The sequence below is a fragment of the Equus caballus genome, chromosome 14 (genome assembly GCF_041296265.1).
Source record: "Equus caballus isolate H_3958 breed thoroughbred chromosome 14, TB-T2T, whole genome shotgun sequence".
Taxonomy (NCBI): domain Eukaryota; kingdom Metazoa; phylum Chordata; class Mammalia; order Perissodactyla; family Equidae; genus Equus; species Equus caballus.
Genome location: NC_091697.1, coordinates 59,446,633 through 59,467,847, shown reverse-complemented (window position 1 = coordinate 59,467,847; position 21,215 = coordinate 59,446,633). Strand labels below are relative to the sequence as shown.

The 21,215-nt window shown below is 35.2% G+C and overlaps 1 protein-coding gene across 6 annotated transcripts in view; it reads right to left on the bottom strand.

Moving 5' to 3' along the window:
- Positions 1 to 21,215, bottom strand: part of FNIP1 (folliculin interacting protein 1) — a 129,808-nt gene that overhangs the window by 65,695 nt on the left and 42,898 nt on the right. For 4 of the 6 annotated variants that reach the window (XM_023617744.2, XM_023617745.2, XM_023617746.2 and 1 more), the window contains exons 2-3: positions 20,021 to 20,147; positions 2,117 to 2,251 (exon numbers count right to left, since the gene is read on the bottom strand). In XM_023617744.2, coding sequence (XP_023473512.2) covers positions 2,117 to 2,251; positions 20,021 to 20,147 — 262 coding nt within the window. The remainder of the gene's footprint in view (positions 1 to 2,116; positions 2,252 to 20,020; positions 20,148 to 21,215) is intronic. The other 2 variants (XM_070234429.1, XM_070234431.1) reach the window with 1 other exon arrangement.

Sequence of the window (21,215 nt, the reverse complement as noted above, 5' to 3'; positions counted from 1 at the left end):
TTCTTCTGACGATAATAACAAAGTGACAAGGATCCCCTTTTTGCAAGTGGAGGCCAGCGAATATATCTGCACACTATTTTTCTTTTCATAATGTGATTCTTTTATTCTTTTGCTTATGTATTGCCTATTTGGGTTTTAAAAATCTATATATTTACATTTTGTCATCTTTCTTAAAAAAGACATCTTCAAATAGCAATCCATTTCACTATACATAACTTTTTATATTGGTTTTTATATATAATCATTTATATATTGTTTTTTCTTAGTGCTGTAGTCTAAATTTTGTTTTAATAAAGGCACAAAGCTAATTTTTAAGGAAAAAAATCACTTCTGATATACCTAGGTTAGTAAAAATAAGCAATCCATCCATTCTTGTGATTTGGTTAAGATAAAATTTTTATCTCAAGGCACAGAGGTTTGGATATCAAGAACATTTTAGAAATAGAGTAGAATAATTTAATGATCAAGTAGTTTTTTTTTTTTTTTTTTAAAGATCACTGCCAATCAGACTTGGCAACCTAAATTGCTTCCGGCTAATGAGAGAAATGAGAGCCTTCTCTTACAAGCTTGTTTTTGCTGTAACACATCTAACTTCATTCTTAGTCTGACTAAAATTAGTATTTCTTATATTAAGCCAGATATATGAATTTAAATATCAAGGCACTTATAGATTTTACTATTATAAATAGGAAAGAACCCTCAGAAACCAAAATGCAGTAAAAAATTGGTGTTTAAATTTTAAGAGACCATATAGTTTGTTATTAAAGGTTCTCTTTGCCTGCTCTAATATATACCAAATAATAATCATGAATGTTACTGGTATGTTATATACTTTAATGTGACAATCTATTTATAAAGGTTATCATTAAGAAAATGCTATTATCTCTAATGCCTTTTTTTAAGGCTCTTATTTAAGAGTACTTTTTGTAAGTACTCATTGCTGGAAGCTAATAATCTCTGTAAATCAAAGATAATGTCCTTATTATCTAAAATCACAATTTATCAAGTGCAGTGAACTATATGCTACAATAATTCAATGGTTTCTTGTTAAAAAAGCAGATTTCCAGTACCATACTGAACCTACTATCAGAGTATCTGGACGCATGACCTATGAATCTGTACTTTAAAAAAAAATCTCTAGTGATTGTGATGCAAAATGAGATTACAATCACTCATTGCTTCAGGGTTTCTACAATCTGGATCCGTTTGCTAACATTCATTTTTAACTGCATTATATTGGGAAGAAAAGCAAGTTTGCACAATTGATCAAATTCAAAAACATCCAAATTTGCTTAAGTATGATGATGTTACATAGCATAGCACTATTAGGAACTTGTTAAGGTATCATGCCTAAGGTGGAGGAGGAATAGAGAAGGACAGGAGGAACTATGCAGTACCTCCTAATATCTGGATTTTAATAACTTCAGAGCTCTTGTTATGGTATAGGGGTCAATTTCCATCCAAACACAATTACATAATTACAAATAATTAAAAAGCCCAGGATGCTATTTTGGTACTGCTAAATATAAAATACTTGTGATTCATTCATGCAAGCCTGGATGACACAAATAAATTCACATCAGATGACATTTGTTTATTAGTATGAAACCAAACACCAATCTTACATAAAACGAGTTTATATAGAAGTTACTATGTAGTTACTGATTTAATTCTCTATTTTAGAAGAGCCACATTACTTTTGAAAAATAAAAATGTACACTTCTGATTGTGTATATTTCCAATCATACTTTAATTTCATACTATAGCTGAACTGTATTATTTTATACTTATCTTTATATTTCTATAATTACAAAGTATATAAAATAAGAAATTATTCTGGTAGCCCAAAAAATCTGAATTGGGAAATAAAAGATGGAGAAAATACCCTCATTACCTATGTCCATAGCTCTCTGTACTTCCCCTCTCCTAAAATTTATCAAAGTTCATAAACTGAGTCGTTTAATTATCTGTTTCCCTATCTACAATATAAGCTCCAGGAGGGTAACGACTAGTCCCTGTTATATATCCGCAGTCCCTAGGATGGTGCACAACACTTCGGAGGTAGTCAAAAATATTTGAGAATGAATGAATAAATAAATGACATCAGTGATCTTACCTGGTACTTAGGACACTGGTCTTTTACATCAGAAGATGAAGTCATAGAACTATCCAAAGAGGAAGAACTGTCTCCTCCAGGTTTCAGTTGGCAGCATTTCCCAAAGACTTTAACTTGAGCATCACTACAAAGTTTCTGAAATAGAGATATTATCATTCCTCTTCATATTTCAGCAGATTTTCCACCATATACAAATTTAATTATAGTAAAAAAACACCTTTGGAAAAACTAAAGATGAAATCATTCAAAATAATATAATCTTAATATAATTACTATGTGCATTTGACTATATTTTCTCCAGTATTCTTTTCTATTCTTCATCTAATAATTATATTATTTGTGGAGTTTGTATTGTGCTTTTCTTACCACATTATTAAATCATGGGAATTTTTCTGTATTACTATGGTCTACACAATGTTCAATACTAGTAAACAAATAATACACTGCAGCAATTTTCAAATTATTTGGTCTCAAAACCTCTTTATGTTCTTAAAAATTATTAAGGACATCAAAGGGCTTTTGTTTATGTGAGTTATATCAATATTTTCCCATATTAGAAATTAAAACTGAGAAATTTAAAAATGTTTATCCACTTAAATATAACAGCATACTCATTACAAGTTAACATAAGTGACATTTTTATAGAAAAATACTTCTGGGGAGAGATGTAGGGATGGGAGGAGAAATGCATGAGACTTTAATATTTTACTATACGTACACATATGTAAGTTTAATTTTCTAAAATGAGAATGTATTTATGGGTGACGTCAGTAACATGGCAGAGTGAGCAGTTTTCTTTGTCTCTCCCCCTTCGAACTACAACTAATTGGACATTCATCGGTCAACTAAGGATATCCACACAGCACCTCAGGATGCATGAGAGACCCGCGCTGCTATACATCAGAAGGTGGACAGACATCCCCCTAGGAGGAGGTGGAGATAGGTGAGAATGTATTTATGTATTGAATAGTTCAATTTTTAATAAGAGCTAAGCTCAGGACCAGAAGGTTGTGCAGTCTAGTATGGAAGAAGAATATATTTCTATTTATTTTTCTTTATGCCTCTTGCTTTCCTCCTCCCCCCCAAAAGGTTCTAGAGGTTTCACTGCTCACAACTATCAAAGTTGCAATCCATTACGGTCTTTGATACTCCTAAAAGTAATCCAGTGCTTGATCACAGACACCAGTATGTCCACTCTTCCATGTAAATATCTAAGGTAGGTTTTAAGAAGAAGTAATCTGATTGCAATCACAATTTTTTGAAGACTAATTGTTTTATAGTTGCCATCATCACCAAGGCATTAAAAAAGAGAACTCTGGTAATTCCAAAATCATCTCTAACCAAAAATGTAAAGAGACAGTATAGTAAAGTGAAAACAAGGGCTTAAAACTAAACAGACCTAAATTTAAATCCTGGCTCCTTGGGCAAGCTACTTGACCTCTCTAAGCCTTATTTGTTTAATGTGGAGAAAAACTCTATCTAGTGAGTAGATTATTCATGACATGTAAGGAGTGTGGGTGTGTGTGATTGTATACTTATATATAAATAAACATATTAAGCGTCCTAAACAATGTCTAGAAAACTAGCATATGGTTGCTGATTTGTAGTTATAAATATTATCAGGAAAAAAGTTAAAGTAAGGGAGTTAACATAATCGAATGCCTACTCTGGAATCAGGAACTTCACTAGATATGTCTATTTATATTATTTCATTTAAACACCTGCTTAAAATATTGGCATTTTTAGTATGGATATTCTTGGCCACATCTTAATAATTTTACTACTTATTGACCACCAACAAAATACTAGGCCTTTAAGTATATTTTCTATAATACTCAGTGTGGTAGATATTATAATCCAATTTTACTAATGACAAATCTGAAGCCCAGAGAGGTTAAGTAACTTCACCAAGGTTATAAAAGTTAGTAAGGCTATAATACACTTAGAGTCAAAATCCAGTTGGCCTGACTTATCCATAATTACCAACTACCATTTTATCAGTCAACAAAAGTATTTGATTACTATGTGTAACAAGAACTGGTAAATAGAGGTGAATAAAAGACAGTCCTTTTCCTCATGGAACTAAGAATCTAACATGGGAAACAGACATTTAACAAATAATTAGACAAATATGTATAATGAAATATATATTTTAAATATGTCTAATAAAATAATGATAGCACCTTCTAACTCATATAGCACTTACCATCTGGCAAGGTACTACTCTGTTTTACATATGTTTACTCTTTTAGTCCCCATAACAACTCTACGGAGTAGGTACTATGATTACGCCCATTTTACAGATGAAGAGGTTAACGAACCAAGATGCTTAAGTAAATTGCCCAAGAAAGGACTTAACTTAGTCTAGAGAGATCAAGGAAGTGACGTTTAAGTTGAGACTACTTTAAAAAAAGCAGAGGAGTTAAGGTGAAAGAAGAAGAGCGGGAGGGCTAGAAAGACATTCCAGGCTGAGGGAACTATGTATGTCCAACCTCTGAATCAAGACGCAATTTGCTAGAGAGAGGAAAGGGACAAACATACACCAGTTCCAGGACTGAAGTATAAAAGCGTGTGTAACAGTGTACACAAAAGCTCTCACATACATACATACATAAATACACACACACACACACACACACTCCTTTCTCCCACAGCTCCCCAGCTGTCCAGTATCTCTTCTCTTTTCCATTCTGAAGTCACGGCTTTTTTGAAACCAAACAGCAACAACTTCAGTGGAAGATGGTGTAGTGAGGGGCCAGGGAGAGTCAGCAACCCTCAAGTAGACACAGGTCTTCTATGAGCAAAATTGTAGGGCAAAAAGGGTTTAGTTTTCTTCTTACTATTTTACTTTCATTCCTAAGGGAAGTGATGCCATATTTTATTTTTAATCCACAAAAACAAATAACACACCCTACTTATGCATAAGAAATGTTATAAACATGACTGGAAAAAAACCCTGGCTTTTTATAAATAGACTATAATTTTTATTAACTTTTTTCACATTTTCAAACAATCACATAAACAAGTTGGAAGTTCAGTTCATTTTTTTTCTGAACCAAATGGGAGCAAGTTGACTCATCAACTCTGACTACTTTAATGTGTACTTCCTACAAAAAACGACATTCCCCTATGTAACCACAACACAGGCAAAAACTCCAGAATTCATCGTGAATACATCATAGCCACCTAATCCCCAGACTCCATTAAAATTTGGCCAGCTCTCTAAATAACGTTCTATACAGCAAAAGGATCTAATTCACAATCTTGCACTACATTTGTTATATATGTTTTTTTTTTTTTTGAGGAAGATTAGCCCTGAGCTGACATCTGCCACCAATCCTCCTCTTTTCGCTGGGGAAGACTGGCCCTGAGCTCACATTCCTACCCATCTTCCTCTACTTTATATGTGGGATGCTTAGCACAGCTTGGCTTGACAAGCAGTGCGTAGATCCGCACCCGGGATCTGAAGTAGCAAACCCCAGGCCACTGAAGTGGAACGTGTGAACTTAGCCACCATGCCACGGGGCTGGCCCCTACTTGTTAGATATCTTTAGCCTCCTTCAGTGTGGAAAAGTTTCTGTCTCTCTTTGACTTTCATGACCTTGACCTTCTGAAGATTACAGGGCAGTTATTTTGCAGGCTAAATTTGTCTGACGTTTCCTTATGATAAGATTCAGGTTATACATTCTGGGATGTAATATCACAGAAGTAACACTGTGTTCTTCTCACTGAATCTTATCATGTGGCATATGATTTCAATTTGTTCCATTAGTGATAATATTCTTGATACTGATGATCACTTGATTAAGGTGGTGCCTATCAAGCATTTCCACTGTAAAGAGACTTTTCTCCTTTGTAATTAATAATATTTTTGTCAGGGGAGATTATGAAACTATATGCTGTTTATATTTATATGCTATAAATATGCTATTTCTCATCAAACTTCCAGTTTATTCATTTATATTAGTATAAACTCATAGTTTCCTATTTTATTCAATGAGTTGTAATCTGCTACTATCATTATTTGGTTTTTATACTAAAGTTTTCCTGATTTGGCCAGTAAGAGCCCCTCCAAGCTGGGTTCTGTTGTCCTTTTGACACATTCTCATCATTCTTTAAGCTTTCAGTACAAGAAATTCCAGGCTCATCTTTTTCTTTCCCTGTCCCAGTCCAGGGACCAGTCATTTCCCCAAGGAGTGCTGGTTCCTTTTAGCAGAGAAGGAAATTTAGACAACAAGATCTAGATGCTAGGTATGCCCGTTATACTGGAATCTCACTGATCCTAGACAATCTCAGTGGACACAGCTAGAGAAAACATGTATGTGTCTACATACACACACAGAAGTTTATATCTACATTTATTGTGTTTGTGTATATATATGTGTGTGTACATATATATATAAACATAAGTTGACACTAATATCTCCAATTCCAATCCAACATCACAGGATTCTTCTAGTTTTCTCCCTTTCCTTATTTATAACTCCCGTCTCTGACACTGAGAAAAACATGTCTCTCATTTTCCTTGACATACATTTATTTTATCAACCCCCTCGTATAAAACTAGTCTCTCATATTCCCTGTCACTCCCTCACCTGCATAGATGTTTCCCTCAGGCTCAAGATACACAGGATAGATGCCCTCCTCATCCCGCTTGGGCACTAACACCCTGTGTCAGTCAACACCTTATGTAAATGTTGCACTCCTCAACCTACCTGGGCTCTGATATTCTGCTTTGGACCACCATGCCTCCAGCACCTGACATCCGTGTTCAGCCCTACCTAATGTTTTAGGACAATTGTTTAGAAGGAGGAGAAGGGTGGGAGGAAGGTGGGCATGGTGGATTATAATTTTTTAATCTGGACACACAATCATATTCCACGTTTTAAATTCTATACCACAACTAAAATACAAATAAATAACTGGTACTTATAAAGTATTTCTCAGTTTACAAAACTCTTTCAATGAATTTTCAACTTTTTTTCTTGTTCTGTCAACTTTTTAGAATGTTAAGTTGTATGTAAGTAATCTGTTTATAAGATTCAGAAATCAAAACAATATGAAGAAGTATACACAAAGAAATCTGGGTTCCATCCTTCTTCGACTATCTTATTTCTCACTCCACACATTCCCAACAGGCAAAGTCATTTTTCGTGGTTTATTATTATTCTTCAAATATTTCTTTTTGCAAATATAAGCATAATATTACTATTCCTCCTCTCTAACAGAAAAGGTAAGTAATTCAGTTCTGCTCTTGCTTTATTCTCCACTAATATCCTGGAGAATCTTTCTATCTTTAGAAATCTTCCACATTCTTTATATATATATATATATCTCCAGCTGCACAGTATTCTGGTGTATAAATACATTATAGCTTATTTAACCAGTCATCTGTTAATGACACTGCTGGTGAAAATGCTGAGTCAAAATGTAAATACATATAATTTTGGTAGATATTGCCAGATTACCCTCCAAGAAGACTGTACCACTTCACTCACTTTAACAGCAAAGTGTTGTCATTCAACATTTGGGTTTTTGCCAATCAAAAAGGAAAGAACTAAAATTACAATATAGTTTTAATTTTCACTTCCTTGATTATGAATGAGAGCAAGAATTTTATTAAATGTGTAATGGCCATTCATATGTGAATTCTCTGCTCTTGTCCTTCACCTAATTTTCTACTAAGTGGTTCTCCTGTTGATTTCTAGGAACTCTTCACATAGATTAGCCCTTGGTCGTATATATTGTAAAAGTGTTTTCCCAGGATATTATTTGTCCTTTAACTTTCCGTATGGTGGTGGGGTTTTTTTGTTTGTTTTTGCTTTATTTTGTTTACCAAAGAAGTTTTTTTCTTTTTAATTTGACTGTCAAATTTATCACTCTCTTACTTTATGGCTTCTGGGTTTTAAGTCTTAGCTAGAAAGGTCTTCCCTGCTCCAAAGATATATAGGAACTCACTCTTGTTTTCTTTTGTAATGTTACAGGTTGTTTTTTTTTACATTTAAATGTTTGATACATTTGAGATATGAATCCAAATTTATTTTTCTTCTAACTAGCTATCTAGTGGCCAGCCAAGTGGCGCCGCTGTTAAGTTCGCATGTTGCACTTTGGCGGCCGGGGGTTCACCAGTTTGGACCCCAAGTGCAGACCCACACACTGCTTGTTAAGCCACGCTGTGGCAGGTGTCCCACATACAAAGGAAAGGAAGTTGGGCACGGATGTTAGCTCAGGGCCAGCCTTCCCCAGCAAAAAGAGGAGGATTGGTGGCACATGTTAGCTCAGGGCTAATCTTCCTCAAAAAAATAATAAAAATTAAAAAAATAAATGGCTATCTAATTATCTTAATACCACTTATTAATCTTTACCCTACTGATTTTAAGATGATACTTTTATCATATACTAAATTCCTCCACGTATTTGGATCTATTTCTGATCCTCTATTTCATTCCATTAGTCTTTTTTGCCTATTTATGTGTCAAAAACACATTGTTTGAACCATTGAGACTTTACAGTATATTTTCAAATTTAGTAGGGCTAGCTCATCCTCACTGCCTTTCTTTTTCATTTTTACAACCCACTATTGCTAATTTTTTTCCATTTGACCTTTAGAATCTACTATCTAGTTCCAGACACCATCCTCCACCAAAAAAAAAAAGAAGCAGGCATTTTTATTGGTACAGCATATTTTACAAAGCAACTTAGAGAAAATGGACAGTTCTATGACACTGAATATTACTCAAAAATATATTTTACCTTTCCATTTGCTCAAGTAAGCTTTTAGGGACTTCAGGAGACTTTTAAAGTTCTAAATACATAGGTTTTTGTTAAGATTATGCACGGGCACTTTTTAAAACTGCTATTTTAAATGGAGTCTTGGCTTCCTTCATTATCTTCTAATTGGCAGCTATTTGTAATACACTGAGCTGATTTCTGTGTATTAACTTTTATCACCTCCAATTACCTAACCAAGTCCTATGTTTCAAATTTGATATAATTAAGACTCTACTATTAGCACTTGTACAATGCTTCAGAGCATACAAAACTCTCACACATTGTAATTTGCATTTAGTTTTCCAAAGTTATGTGAATTTGCTGATGTACAACTTTACCCTTGTGTATAACCAATGGAGGCTGAAACGTGAATGATCATATAACTTCACAGGGACTCATGAAATAGCACTGCATTATGGTTAGAACAAAAACAATGTCTAAGATAAGGATAATATCATGTGATCAAATCACATTGGATCCATTTGGGTATATCAGTGTTCAAGGAAACCACATCCCAATAATTTTTACATTTCAGCTATAAGATGAATAAGGTCTCAGGATCAAATGTAAAAAAATAAAATAAATTGTTACAAACCAGGGAAGTCCCTTTATTAAAATCACTGAATGTATTCACTTTAGTCAGGTTTTCCAGTTCAACAGTCATTTTCATACAATATAACAAGAGAGCTGTAAAACGTATGTTCTGAGAAAGCTGTACATTGATAAATATGATTTTATTTCAGCATTGTAAGACAGTATTTACGCATGAAAAGTTATTTACTTTCCAAAACAACATCAAAGCATTTATGTAATTCACCAGTCATAGTATTTAAAATACAATAAAATACACAGCTCCCTCATTTCCTCTCAAAACCCATTAAATATACTCTAAATACACAGTATTTGCTTTATGTGGAAATAGAGACATGATTTTCTTATCCCTATAAGGAGCTATCATGTTCTTTATAGAGTATTTGTTTCAACCAAATACAGAAATGAATGAGTATTTTGTTGTGAAATACTGCCAGACTTCTTCCCCATCCCAGATGAAAGGTACTCAATAAAGTAAATTATGATGACCTATCATCTTTACAAAGAAAACTATCTATCATGTGTCTTATTTAAAGGGACCAAGACTATTTTTACATGGGCATTCTTAATATTGCTATGGCTTCAAAGCAAACAAATTTCATTAATATGATTTTGATCCAATTAATTACACTTAAACTTATTTAGTGAGCCCAAGTACTACTATCTTCTACTCCTGACAACTTTCAAATAAGTTCTTCTCAAAGATAATCCTAAAATTCAGACTCAAGCTGGTATTAAATTGCCTAAGAAATTTACAGCTCTTTCCAAACTAGAAAATGTTAATTTATTTTTGGTAAAGGGAACAGAATAAAGCAATTTAGGAGGGCTCACGTTCTAAAGCTTGGCTCTCCTATTTATAACTCATGATGCTATTACTTTGTCAACGTTAAGAGAAAAATTTCTGTGAAGAAATTTTTGGTAAATTATTTGGCCAAATTAGTATTTATAATCCTATTCCCTCCTGTAGATTGTTTTAAACTAAGAAAGAGGAGGACATGAGAAGTGACCTTAACATTTATCATGTCAAAATAGAAGGCTGCTATGCAAAGAGAAGGTTGAACAATTTACCTTTATCCAGCAAACTACTAATGCCGAAACTACCTCATTATTATGTATGGACCAAAAATATTTTGTTAAGAAGTTTAAAATTATCATTTATATCACATAGTCCTTCTTTGCCTATATAGAACCCACATGATTTGATGCTCCAAGGGTACAGGTACAGTAAAGTAGACGGAACAAACCACTTAAAGATTCAAACAGCTTGCAATTTGGATGAAACAATGGGTATTTCAATGTGTTCTGTAGTGTTCAAAAGGAACATACAAGATATCCACGAAAATATTTACATGATTTTGATAATAAACAGTTATTAAAATTGATCAAAATATATCCTGAGCACTTACCATATGTGAGGCAGTGTGAAGCTTAGGAAACAAAGGTGAATAACAAATTTTTTACTTTGGTTTTCTTTTTCCAGTCTAATAAGAAATACACTAAAAATACATTTATGATACACAAGTCTATGAAAGACTATGTGCAAAGAATTATGAGAATTCTGATGGAGAAGAAAAGAAATATGCCTAGAGGAGCCAGCAGACAGATTACTATTGAGACGCAAAGAGAAAGATAGGGGACTAAGAGAGAAGAGAAGAAACCAAGAAGAGACACCAAAGAGAGACCAAGAGATAGGAGAGCCTGAGAAAAGAGACACTGAGTAGAGACTGAGAGATAGAGAGGCAGAGACTGAGAAACACCAACAGACAGTGAGAAGGAAGACTGAGAGGGACAAAGAGACACAGAAAAAGACAGAAAGACATATAAATGAAGGAGAAAGTAAAAGAATAATTATTTTGTTGGTATTGGGTAAAGAGGCTTTGTGAATGTTTGCAAAGAAAAAAGCTAACTGAGAGGGCATAAAGAAGACACCAGCAGGAGAGAAGACTAATGAGACTAATGAAGCATCTTCCCAGAAAAGGTGCGCAGGGAAGGTTCAAGAAAAGGCATGAGTCGAGACTCATAAGGCTGTTTAAGATAAAAAGGAAGAATACTGAAGAAACACACAATAAATAACATTAATTAACATAAATAGTAAAGGAGAGGTCATACACTGCAATCCAATGGAACAATATCAAGCACAAAGAAAAGCCTCAACAAATATTTGCTAAAAAAAATAATCAAGAGAGTACTGATTAATCAATGTCAAGCTGTCAGCCTCAGCCTAGTTCTGCTGAGCTATCTATCAGCAGTCTAAATACAAAGAAGACATGCTTATCACATTTGCTGCAAGGCCTTAGATTTCAAACTGTCTGGTTGACCATTTACAATTCTATGACGCTTAGGCATCTCACCACTCAGCTACTCAAATCATAATGTTGGATTCACCAAACATCTCTTTCTCCCTCATTCCCCACATCTAACTGTTCTCCACAAGGCAGCCAAATTGATATTTTTCCCTGCATTTTTTTAAATTGAGATAAAACTGACATATACCATAACAGGTGTACAAGAAAATGATTCAATATTTGTATATATTGCGAAATTCTTTCCACAATAAGTCTAGTTAACATCTATTCCTATACATAGTTACAATTTTTTCTCTCGTGATGAGAACTTTTAAGACTTACTCCTTTAGCAACTTCCAAATACACAATACTATATTAACTATAGTCACCATGCTGTAGATTAAATAAATCTCCATGACTTGTTTACAACTGCAAGTTTGTACCTTTGATTCCCTTCAACCATTTAGTCCACCTCCCATCTTCCCGCTTCTAGCAAACACTTATCTGTTCTGTGTCTATGAGTTTGGTTTTTCTTAGATTCCACATATAAGTGAGATCATACAATGTTTGTCTTTCTCTGTTTGACTTATTTCACTCATCATAATGCCTTCAATGTCCATCCACATTGTTGCAAATTTCAAGATGTCCTTTTTATGGCTGAATAACATTCCACTGCATATACGTATGTGTGTGTGTGTATATAATATAATATAGTATAGTATAATATATTATATTTTATATATATATATATACACACACACACAAACTTCTTTATCCATTCATCCATCAATGGACACTTGGGTTGCTTCCATGTCTTAGCCACTGTAAACAAAGCTGCAATGAACATGGGGGTGCATATATATTTCCCAGTTAGTGTATCCATTTTCTTTGGATAAATATCCAGAAGTGGAATTGCTGGATCATATCATAGTTTTTAATTTTTGAAGGAACCTCCATACTGTTTTCCATAGTGGCTGCACCAATTTATATACCCACTCACAATGCACCAGAGTTCCCTTTTCTCCACACTCTTGCCACTGCTTGTTATTTCTTGTCTTTTTCATAACAGTCACTCTACCAGGTGTGAGGTGGCTAGGATTTCTACTGCTAAGTTGAATAGAAGTGGTGAGAGTGGGCATCCTTGTCTTGTTTCTGATCTTAGAGGAAAAGCTTTCAGTTTTTCACCATTGAGTATGACGTTAGCTGTGGGCTTGTCATACATAGCCTTTATTACGTTGAGGTATGTTCCTTCTATACTTACTTTGTTAACAGTTTTTATCATAAATGGATGTTGAATTTTGTGAAATGCTTTTTCTGCATCTATTGAGATGATCATATAATTTTTATCTTTCATTTTGTTAATGGACTGTAGCATGTTGATTGATTTGTGGATACTGAACCATCCTCACATGCCTGGAATGCAAGGGGACTTGATCATGTTGTGAGATCCTTTTCATGTATGACTGAATTTGGTTTGCTAATATTTTGTTTTTGCTGAGGAAGATTAGCCCTGAGGTAACATCTACACCAATCTTCCTCCACTTTACATGTGGGTCACCACCACAGCACAGCTGATAAGTAGTGTAGGTCCACGCCCAGGATTCAAACCCACAAACCCAAGCCTCTGAAGTGGACTGTGCCAAATTCAACCACTACACCAAGCGGCCAGCCCTTGGTGTGCTAATATTCTGTTGAGGATTTTTGCATCTACGTTCATCAGAGATATTGGCCTGTAATTTTCTTTTTCTGTGTTGTCATTGTCTGCTTTTGGTATCAGGGTAATGCCAGCCTCAAAAAATGAGTTTGGAAGTGTTCCCTCCTCTTCAATTTTTTGGAAGAGTTTGAGAAGGACAGGTGTTAAATCTTCTTTGAATGTTTGGTAGAATTCACCAGTGAAGCCATCTAGTCCTGGACTTTTGTTTGTTGGGAGGTTTTTGATTACTGACTCAATCTCCTCACTAGCAACTGATCTATTCAGACTTTCTATTTATTCATGATTCATCCTTGCACGATTTTAGGTTTCTAGGAATTTATCCATTTCTTCTAGGTTGTCCAATTTGTTGGAATATAATTGTTCATAGTAGTCTCATGATTCTTTGTAATTCTGTGGTATCAGTTGTAACTCTTTCATTTCTAATTCTTTCATTTCGGATTTTATTTATTTGAGCCTTATGTCTTTTTTTCTTAGTGAGTCTAGCTAAACGTTTGTCAATTTTGCTAATCTTTTCAAAGAACAAGATCTTAGTTAGTTTCATGGATCTTTCCTATTGTCTTTTGAGTCTCTATTTCATTTATTTCCACTCCAGTCCTTATTACTTGCTTTGTTCTACTAACTTTGGGCTTCATTTGTTGTTCTTTTTCTAGTTCCTTTAGGTGTAAAATTAGATTGAGATTTTTGTTTCTTAAGGTAAGCCTGTATTGCTATGAACTTCCCTCTTAGAAGTGCTTCTGCTGCATTCCATAGATTTTGGTATGTTGTATTTCTGTTTTGCTTCTAGGTATTTTTTTATTTCTCCTCTGATCTCTTTGATGACCTAGTCACTGTTCAGTACCATGTTTAATTTCCACATATTTGTGAATTTTCCTGTTTTCTTCTTGTAACTGATTTCTAGTTTCATACCACTGTGGTCAGGGAAGATGCTTGATATGATTTCAATCTTCTTGAATTTATTGAGACTTGTTTTGTAGACTAACCATCTATTTTGAAGAATGTTCCATGTGTACTTGAGATGAATGTGTATTCTGCTGCTTTCGGATGGAATATTCTGGATATATCTATAAGTCTATCTGGTCTAATGTGTTGTTAAAGATCAATGTTTCCTTATTGATTTTCTGTCTGGAGCATCTATCCATTGATGTAAGTGGGGTGCTAAAGTCTCCTACTATTATTGTATTGCTGTCAATTTCTCCCATTAGGTCTGTTAATATATGCTTTACATATTTTGGAGCTGCTATGTTGAGCGCACATATATTTACCAATGTTTTGTCTTCCTTCTGGATTGACCCTTTATCTTTATGTAACGCCCTTCTTTGTCTTTTATTACAGTCTTTGTTTTAAAGTCTATTTCGTCTGATAATAAGAATATCTACACCAGCCTTCCCTTCATTTCCATTTGCATGGAATATCCTTTTCCATATCTTCACTTTCAGTCTGTGTGTTATTACTTTTGAAGTGAGTGTCTTATAGGCAGCATATAGATGAGTCTTGTTTTTTTCATCCATTTAGCCACTCTATGTCTTTTGATTGGAGAACTTAGTCCATTTACATTTAAAGTAATTATTGATAGGTATGGACATAGTGCCACTTTGTTAACTGTTTTCTGGCTGCTTCTGTAGTTCCTCTCTGTTTCTTTCTTAATCTATTTCTCTCTTCCCTTGTGGTTTGATGACTTTCTTTAGCGTTATGTTTGGATTCCTTTCTCCTTTTCTTTCGTGTATCTACTAATAAGTTTTTGATTTGTGGTTACCATGAGGTTCACATATAACATCCTATGTGTACAACAGTTTATTTTAAGTTGATAGGAAGTTAAATTTGAACACATTCAAAATTAGACATTCTCTCCCCTCACCAAAATTGTTTTTGATGTCACATTTTACATCTTTTTACTTCATGTATTCCTTAACTAATTATTATAGTCTTATTTAATTTTACTACTTTTGTCTTTTAACCCTCATACTAGCTTTATAAGTGATTAATCCACTACATTTACTATATATTTACTCTTAGTGTGATTTTTACTTTCATAAGTTTTCTTGATATTAATGAATGTCATTTCTTTTCAGATTAAAAAGTCCCTTTAACATTTCTTATAAGACTCGTTTAGTGGTGATGAACACCTTTAGCTTTTGCTTGTCTCGAAAACTCTTTCTCTCTCCTTCAACTCTGAATGGTAACTTTGCTGAGTACAGTCTTCTGGGTTGGAAATCCTTCCCTTTCAGCACTTTGAATATGTCATGACACTCCTTTCTGGCCTACAAAGTTTATGCTGAAAAAAATCTGCCAATAGTCTTATGGGGTTTCCCCTGTATGTAACAAGTTGTTCTTCTCTTGCTACTTTTAACATTCTCTCTTTAACTTTTGACATTTCAATAACGGTGTTTCTTGGTGTGGATCTCTTTGGGTTCCTCTCTTTTGGAACTCTCTAGGCCTCCAGGACATGGATGTCTATTTCCTTCCCTAGGTTAGGGAAGTTTTCAACCATTATTTCTTGAAATAAGTTTTATGCCCCTTTCTCTCTCATTTGCTGATCTGTTCTGCCTCATCCAGTCTGCTCTTGAATCTCTCTAGTGTATTTTTCACATCAGTTATTGTAATCTTCACTACGACTTCTGTTGGGTACTTTCTTTTATTTCTGTTTGTTGAATTTCTCACTGTGTTCATTCATTCTTCCCCAAGTTCAGAGAGCATTTTTATGACCAGTATTTTGAATTCTTTATCAGGTAGATTATTTATCTCTGTATTATGAAGGTCTTTTTCTGAAGTTTTGTCTTGTTCTTTCATTTGGAACAAATTTTTATATTTCCTCATTTTGCTTAACTCTGTGTTTGTTTCTATGCAGGAGGCAAAACACCTAGCTCTCTCAGTCTTCAAGGAGTGGGCTTGTATAGGTGATGAACCTTATCCTTCAACCTTGCCCTAGTTTTTGGTTGTCTCTCATACCTTTGTGATTTGTCTCAACAGCCTGATTTATTCTTGATAGGTTCCCATTGTTAAGAGTTTGCCCAGACCTGTCAGTGTTCCAAGGGGAGAAACCTCAGTTAGCACCTAGTTTCAGGCTGACTGAAAGCCAGACCCTAAGGTAGCAGCTTTAAAGCATGCAAATATATACAGTCTTGTGGGGCTTCAATCCTAAACCTTGCTGGCCTCCAGATCAGGAGATCTGGAGGTGTCCGCTGGGTGAGAGGTGCAAAAATTGGGTTCCAGATGAGTTTCTGGGAGGTATCCTTAAGCTGTAGTGAGACTTAACATGATGCACAAGAATACAGTCTCCCTTCTTATGTTCCCTAGAAGCACCTCTGTAGCCTCTAGATGCGTGAGAAACCTGAGGCCTGTCCCCCAGGCTGAAGCTCCAGGATAAGCAAATAGGCCTTTTTCACAGGAAGACTGGGGGGTGTGTTTCAGTCTACTGACTGCGTAGTATCCTGGTGGTGGCACCTGTCAAGAACCGTCTTTCCAATTGTTACATTCTTGTGAGGCCCAGGAAATCCAGCAACCTTGGCCACCAGGGCCAGGCAATCAAGGGTCATCCCCTGGGTGAACTGTGCAGGGCCTGCTGGCTTTACTGGGGCAGGTAGAGAACGTAGAGAGCAAGGAATGCTTGCTGGCTTCAGCCAGCTTTAGTAAAGAAGTAGGTAAATGCTATGACGTCTGGTGCTTGCCGGCTCCACCAAGGGAGTGCAGGAGTGTTGCAACCATCTGTGCTCACAGACTTTAGCAAAGGAGTAGAACAATGCCGTGACCGTTTGTCCTTGCCTGCCCTAGCCAGGGAGCAGAGAAGCACTCCATCCACCTATGCTCTGTGGTTTCAGCAAGGCAGAGAGATAGTGCCATGACTGCTCGGCCCCCTCCTACCTCAGCAAGGCAGCGGGAGGGTGCCAAGTCCAAGTCTGTCCACCTGTACTAGCTGGAGAGGTGAAGAGTACAGAAATGGCATCTGCCAGTGCCTCCGTGTCCAGAGAGAGTTTCAACTGTCTCCTGCCCCTGCAGCAGATGTCTTAAGATTAGCAAATGAATCTTCAAAAATAATCTAGGCATTTTTCAAACTGCTGCTTTTGCGCTGGGTCCCAGGGTGAGTAAGGCTGCACATGAACTCTTTAAAAGGAGAATCTCAGTTCCCTATAGACCTTTGAGTCCCTTGGACATCAGCCCATTTGTTTTCTAAGGTAGGCATTTTGGGAATTCATCTCTCCAGTGCAGATCCCAGGGGTTAGTGGTGCCTGATGTGGGGTACAAAACCCTCACTTCTCCAGGAGAAGAGCTGGACCAGTGAGATCCCTCCCTACTCTGTGTCAATGCACTGGGGATGAGGTTTTTGATGAGACTGTGTCTCTCCTAAACATCTCGATGTGGCCCTTTTACCCGTGGTTGTGGAGAAGCAGTTTATGTAGCTTTCAGATCTCTTTCAGGAAGAAATGATCCATATGTAGATATAGACCTGGTGTCTCTGTGGGAGGAGATAAGTTCAGGATCTTCTGATGCCACTATCTTGGACTCTTTCCAGATTGTTTTTTTGCTATTGTTATATGAGTTCTGTATATATTTTTGTTATTAACTCATCAGATATATGATTTGCAAATACTTCCCTTCCATTCAGTAGGTTGCCTTTTCATTTTGTTGATGGTTTCCTTTGCTGTACAGAAGCTTTTTAGGTTTGATGTAGTTCCAACTTGTTGATTTTCGCTTTTGTTGCCTTTGCTTTTGGTGTCAAATCCAGAAAGTCATTGCCAAGACCAATGTCAAGGAGCTTATTGTGTATGTTTTCTTCTAGGAGTTTTATGGTTTCAGGTCTAACATTCAAGTCTTTAATCTATTTTGAGTTAGTTTTTGTGTATGGTGTTAGACAATGGTCCAGTTTTCCCATCATCATTTATTGAAGAGACTGTCCTTTCCTCATTTATATTCTTGGTTCCTTTGTCATAAACTAAACGATCTTATACGCAATTTTTTGAAATGTAAACCAGATTCCTTTAACGACTTCCCTCTAAATTTAGGATATAAATCTGAACTTCTAACCCAGAGACCTATAAGGCCCTAAATACTCTGGCTGCTGCTCCATCTCTCTCCAACTTCATCTCTAGCTACTTTACATACTACTTACTACCATTCCAGCCAGACTGGTCTTCTTTCAGTTTCTTCAATTCGCCAAGCTCCTAAGTCACTTTGTAGACTGCATTTGTTGGTCCTGCTATGAGGAGTGCTCATCCCCTGTTCCATGCCCTCAATTTCTTCAGATCTCAGCTTGAATTTCACTTCCTTAGTGAGATTTTCCTTAATATTCCTACACTCAAATGGAAGAAAACCAGGTTCCTTCCTGTGGAATCTCATAAGCATCCTGTGTGTTTCATTCATAGTACTCAATCACAATTTGGAATGATTTATTTGTGTACTTATTTGTTCAATGTCTACCTCCCCTAAAAGGGTGCCTAATTGCAGACACCAAGAGGGCAGAGACTGCTAAATCTCCAAGTGCCTAATACTTCATAGATATTTAGTTATTTTCACAAATAAACAATACTTTAAGAACATTTTGTAATGCTTTTTTCTTACCAGATTGAAAAAAGTGCCTAGAGAATGTCTAAGAAACCTGAACAAAGCACAATCGCCAGAAAACTGAAAAATGTGTTAGTAATTAGAACGACATCATAAAATTTGGCAATTAAACTAACTCAGAAATAAGTCAAGTACCTATTACATGCCACTGTAACAGACGCTGAGGATGTAGTTGTAAATAAGACAGTAGAATATGGCCAATATATTAAATTTTTCTAAGAACATAAAATCTCAAATACAAACTCCCAAGTCTCAAAAAATAAACATTTGTTTCCTTTAATAGACAATTCTACTGGTAGGAGAAGCTCTCTCAAATTATTTTGTTTCAGTTGCTTACTGAAATATTAGTGAAAATTGTCAATTTAGGAGAGGAGAGAAAAAAACAATTACAGGCTTCCATGTCCAGATTACAGGTCCAGGGGACCAAGTCTTTATGTCAGAAAGTGTAATAGCAGTAGCAGCAACAAAGATAACCGCAATCACTTAGGTTTTCTTGGACAACCAAGTGAATGTCCATATAACTACTAAACTTGTCTTTTAAGTTAGTCCAAAATATGACACTGAAAGTTAACAGAATAGATGCTCTCGCTACCACTGTAAAGTAGGGGAAAATACAATAGAGTAAGGGCTGAATATGCTTTGCACCTTCAGAAAAATAATTTCACCTCTCTAGGTCACACTTTTCACGAATGTGGGATGAGAGGTTTGGACCAGATCCTCTATAAGGATCACTGTAGCTCTAGTCATATCGCACAATACAATTATATAAGGAAATAAATGTCAAACTAAAATGTTCTCTGGTACTAGAGTGATGACAAGGCAAGTGTTTTTTCCTTTAAAAATTCTCAAAATCAGGGCTCTGAATTTTAAAAATCTGGTGAAGATGTTTTGTACTCACAAACAAAAGTACCATAATTGAAATTTTACCCATTCTATCTTGAATTAAAATATTTAACATTATATTTCCAAATCAATAATGATGCTCACCGATACTGATATGTCCTCATTTTTTCTCTTAACACTGGAGTCAAACAAGACATTTCTCCCTCGTCTTTCACAGTCTTGATAAACAATCAGTCGAATTTGGCTTGGATCAAACTCTGGCAAAGGCCAACTTTAAAGAAAAATAGAGATCCATTAGCGTTACTTTAATAAATATTTCACATAAATACCTAGAAATAAAACCTATATAATAAAACCCAAGGTTGTATTACTGCTAAAGAATCTATAGCAGATATCTTTATAAAATACTACTATTTAGTTTAGGGCTGAAAACTTATAGCTATGTCATTTTAGATTAAAAAGTAAAAATAAAAGTTGTAGCAAGTATTACTCAGTGTATATAAAATACAGTAATCCAAGATGAATCTAAAAATAGCTAACAATAAAAATGCATAAGTACATTTAATATAATGAAAATACAAATTGATTTTATAGTACGGACCCAGACGGCATAAAGTTAATGTCTATTTTTAAATAGTTTTGTTACTGTTTCTTTAACTAGAAATGTAAAAACAGAAACGGCTTTCAGTTTAAATAACAGCAGCTAAATATTTATAAACCAGTAACAAGTGAAAAAGTAACAAACGTCCAAATGTAGTGGGAATTCTCATATATACTGATGTTGAGTAAAAACTGGCACAATCTCTTTAGAGAAGAGTTTTTTTAATATACATAACTAAACAGACAAAATCTAGTAAAACTGAAGTTGACTACACCAATTCCATTACAAAAAAGTTTACTATTATACAAAAATGTTCATAGCAGCACTGTTCCTACTAGTTGAAAACTGGAAAAAATTCAAATGTTCATCAATAATAGAAAGGGTAAACATATTATGGTTTATTCAGATAACAAAACACTACACAACAAACACAATGAATGAACTTCATTACAGGCAAAACTTCAGCTACAGGCAAAAGATGGATGGACACTGAGCAAAAGAAATGAGAAGACACACACTGAAACACACATACAAATAGTTACTGTATGTTCCCATTTATATAAAGGTTTAAATCAGGCAAAGTTTTATCTATGGGTGCATATTTAGTTTTTAAAACTATAAGGAAAACAAAGGAAGTGATGGCTTCAAAAGTTTGGAGTAAGGTTGAAGGTGGTGGAGGTGTAACCAAGAAGGGATTTACCAGGTAAACTGGGGCACTGACTATGTTCAATTTTTTGA